General features: G+C 39.8%; 1 protein-coding gene across 4 annotated transcripts in view; it reads left to right on the top strand.

The window, feature by feature from the left end:
- SCN8A (sodium channel, voltage gated, type VIII, alpha subunit) overlaps positions 1-4,238 on the top strand; it is a 212,250-nt gene that overhangs the window by 59,452 nt on the left and 148,560 nt on the right. For all 4 annotated transcript variants that reach the window (XM_006870028.1, XM_006870027.1, XM_006870026.1 and 1 more), the window contains exons 6-7: positions 1,356-1,577; positions 2,593-2,656. In XM_006870028.1, the coding sequence (XP_006870090.1) occupies positions 1,356-1,577; positions 2,593-2,656 (286 nt within the window). The remainder of the gene's footprint in view (positions 1-1,355; positions 1,578-2,592; positions 2,657-4,238) is intronic.

Genomic DNA, 4,238 nt, shown 5'->3' with positions numbered 1-4,238 from the left:
GAAACCCTGTACAGGGTCGCTATGGGTCGGAACCGACTCGACGGCACTTAACAACAACAACAACATATGATATTCAGCTATACCTATCGCCACTCTAAAGATGACAAAAGCGGAGATTCCAGAAGGCTAAGTGTCTTGCTCAGGTCACATAGTAAGTGGAATAACTTGATTACACTTAGTAATGATCTCCCCAGTGTCATACATTCAAGGCCAGGATTAGGACTGCCCTTGCATTTTTGCCTCATATCCTTGCCTTCATGAATGGATCAGGTGAAGTCCTTCCTGAGGCCTGTGTGTCAAGGCTCAGTGTCTGCATCCTGCCTGTGCTGGTTGAGCATGCCCAGGAGAGCCACTTGTGGACTTGATTTTGTCAAACATCATGAACTTAGAGCCACATTTCGTTATGTATCCAATCACTGATTTCTACCTGTGCAAATAAGAAAATTTTCAGCAACTTCACATTTGACTCAGTGGCTTGCATTTAAAGCTGAAGTTCAAATGAGCTGTAAGTTTTGTTTTGTTGGGGTTTTTTTAAATCTAAAAGGACAGGAAGAAAAAATAAAAAGGTCCATTTATAGAGGTCAGAGCCTATGGGCACACAGAAAAGATGTATTTTCAAATGGAAAGATAAACCATACATACCAGATTGATAGTCATGAGTCTTTTCAGCATGTTGGCATTTGCAGAGCTCTCGGGAAAATATTGTTATACTTTCTCACTTGTTATTGACTTGTCAGCTTCCCAAAAGATCCATTTCAAACCTGGAATCTTCTTCGATGCCTGATTTTTTTCCATGTGTTTATTCAAAAAATATATGCTAATTACCTGCTGTAGTCTAAGAGCTTCAGATACAGCTGTGAACAAGACAGATAGGAAAAAATCATTATAACCAAGATAAATGCTACAGTGGAAAATACAGGCTGTTACAAAGATATTAATAATTATGGGGGTAGTTGTGAAGTTAGGAAAGACTTTCTGAAAGAATTTATATTGAAAAGAAGACCTGAAAAATAAATAGGTGTTAAGTAAGGAGGAGGAAGGAATGCAAGACAGCAGGCCAAGCCGACAGATCATCCTGTATGAAGCCACAACTTGACTCATTTGAGCAGCTTAACAGGATTTGAGGACATATACAGGAAAACATATCCAAGAAGAAATAGCTTTTTAAAAAAATGATTGACTTAAAATTGATACCATTGTTGGTCCACTGTTACTCTCCTCCTGAGGGGAAAGGTAAAGTGATGTCTTTCAGGTGATGCTGTGGGGAGGAGCAGAAGCCAGTAGCTGAGTGGGAGGCAGGGGGAGGTGGGGACGAGTTTGAGGTGACTCTGACTCTGGGGGTTCTGTCTCCTCAGGCCTGAAGACAATTGTGGGTGCCCTCATTCAGTCTGTGAAGAAGCTGTCAGACGTGATGATCCTGACAGTGTTCTGCCTGAGTGTTTTTGCCTTGATCGGACTGCAGCTATTCATGGGAAACCTACGGAACAAGTGTGTCGTGTGGCCCATAAACTTCAACGAAAGCTATCTTGAAAATGGCACTAGAGGCTTTGATTGGGAAGAGTATATCAACAATAAAAGTAGGTAGCCCTTTCTTTACAAGAAGAAAAAGAAAGATCTACCCCTAGTTTACATGGCCCCAAACTACCACTGCCCTTAGAAAAGTAGTTGGGCCAGAAAGGAATGCAGTGCTACAGGAAGTAACCCTGCAAAGTAATTATTTTGCCTTGAGATAGGATTATAGCCCGCAACTCTCAGGAATCATCCTTCTCTCTCTTTTATTTCCTTCCCTTGACATCAAAAAGGAGACTTCATTGTTCTTGTGCACGTACCCCTAAGCTTTTACCTTGAAATTCAATTTAGGACCTTTTTTCCTTAGGCTGGTTGTATGGAATATTTAGTCTAAAATATGCCTAGTGACCAAGATTTGTTTTACGACCAAACTTTAGTCATTAATCTTATCTAGGGGCCAGGTAATCTGAAAGGCACCATTTTATTTTATTATAGCTGAGGAGCTTTACTAACTTAATCTGAGGAAGCAAAGCATCTGGTTCTTAACGTTAAGTAAAGGAAGATTTGGTGTAGCAGTACTTCTGTAAAACAGTTTTAAAAGTTATTAATCTAAGTCACTCCTATGGAAATGCCAGTAGTTAAATAGCCATAAAAAAAGTCGCAAAGAGGACTTCAGGGACACATACAGGCAGAGGAAACTTGCCTTCTAGTTTGAAATAGACGTGGTAACGAGTGGCTGGTGAGGATTTCTAGAATATTTCTGATAAACGTTGTAAGATTAGAAGGCTGAAGCTGTATAAGGGAGTGAAGAACTCTGAAAACTCCCTTTCATACAAGAACCAGAGCCCAGCGTATCAACTGAAGCACACGAGTCTGTGGAAAGAGCGCCACATCAAGAGATTTATGGTAGCACTTTTAAACCTTAAATATCTACTGGAAAGTCATTATTGAGAAAGAATTCTTACCAGGTTTCACTGCAGCCAGGAGTGAATACAATCAATAACTGTTTCTGCTGGGACTAGTTAGGAGCAGTATAACCTTGTTCCCTCATTCACTTAAATTACTTTATTCAAACTTTTCTAGCCAATTTTTACATAGTTCCTGGCATGCTGGAACCTTTACTCTGTGGAAACAGTTCGGATGCTGGGTAAGTGGCTGACATTTTGTTTTCCTCCCTTAAAAAGAATGTACCTATTATTATTTGGATGAAAATGAGCACTATTTCTGCTTTCCCTTTTCTCTGTGCTCAGGTTGTGGTGGTGGTTGCTGCTGTTAAATGCTGTTGAGTTGGTTCTGACCCATAGTGACTCTGTCTAGGGTTTCCATTGGTTGATACAGATATTCTTTGTGTTACCTATTTGTCCATTCAAACTTGGCATTTCATTAGTAGGTGGAATATGCCTATATTCTCAAGCCCAAATCAAAGATATGAAAGACTAAGTAATACAATCCAGCTATCTTGGCTGCCTCATGTGCAAGCCCTACACTCTATAGTAACACAATATAATATATGGTACGATTTCAGTGATAGTTTGGCACACAAGGAAGACTCAAAATATCCTTGGCCTGACAACTTAAGGGAGGTAAGGAAGTGATGACATGTTTGAGTCCTGATTCTCCTACTTCTACCTCTGAGGCCATTGAACTTATCTCTACTTCAACTTCTAAAAACAGGAAAGGGGTTTCATCAATAATGCCCTTTTTTCCTTACAGAGCTACAAGAATCCAGTTAGATGGCATACATGAGTTGTTGTGTGCTATTGAGTTGGTACTGGCACATAGGTCAGTTTGAACTACAAGGATGGCAGTTCAACCTCACCAGCCACTCCTTGGAAATCCTATTATAGGGTGGCTATGAGTTGGAACTGACTTGACAGCACTTAATAACAATAGCATAGGGTTTCTGAGGCTGTACATCTTCATGGGAGTAGCCTCATCTTTATTCGTTGGAATGGATGGTGGGCTCGAACCACCAGCCTTGTGGTTAGCAGTCCAGTTCTTATCCTACAGTGCCACCATGAGAGTACTTTGTAAATAGAAAGCTGTATGAATATAGGGTGGTGGTGTCATTATTCAAACTCTACTGGTCCTGTTGGTATTGGTATTACTTCAATGCAATTTCTGTATCTATAGTAGTAAAGAAATGAAGTGGATTGTTAGTTGTCATGGCTGTCTTAAAACACCAAGTGGTATTATTATTCTATTGCATATATTTACCACATTTTTTGTTAAAAGGAGAAGAGATGTTACAACTGAAGTCATTGAAATCCCCAATATGACCTAAGTTGTCATAGTTAGTGTTAGGAAAACAAACACAATTAAGAGAGAAACTTTAGCAGTTTGTTGTTTGGGATAGTAGCTAAAGTGACAGTGGTTCTCAAACTTTGGTATGCATAAGAACAACTTGACATACCTCTTAAAAATCCAGATTCATGGATTCCATATGCAGAGGTTTTAATTCCTAAGTCTTGGGCAGGACAAAAGAATCTGCTTTATTAAGGAGCATCTCAGATGGTTCTGATCCTACACTCTCCCCATGACATCATTTTTGACAAAGTGGCCTTGCTACTTTATTTCTTTGCTCTTTCTATTTTTTCCAGTGTACTGGTGGGACTCTATAGATAGTTATTTAATAACTCCAAGGGCATGCAGCTGACCTACAGCTGATGTTGTTGTTGTTATTGTTGTTAGGTGCCATTGATTTGGTACTGACCCATAGCGACCTATGC

The sequence above is a fragment of the Chrysochloris asiatica genome, unplaced genomic scaffold, assembly GCF_000296735.1.
Source record: "Chrysochloris asiatica unplaced genomic scaffold, ChrAsi1.0 scaffold00138, whole genome shotgun sequence".
NCBI classification, from domain to species: Eukaryota; Metazoa; Chordata; class Mammalia; order Afrosoricida; family Chrysochloridae; genus Chrysochloris; species Chrysochloris asiatica.
Note: the sequence above shows the minus strand (reverse complement) of the source record. Positions and strands in the feature narration are given on the sequence as shown.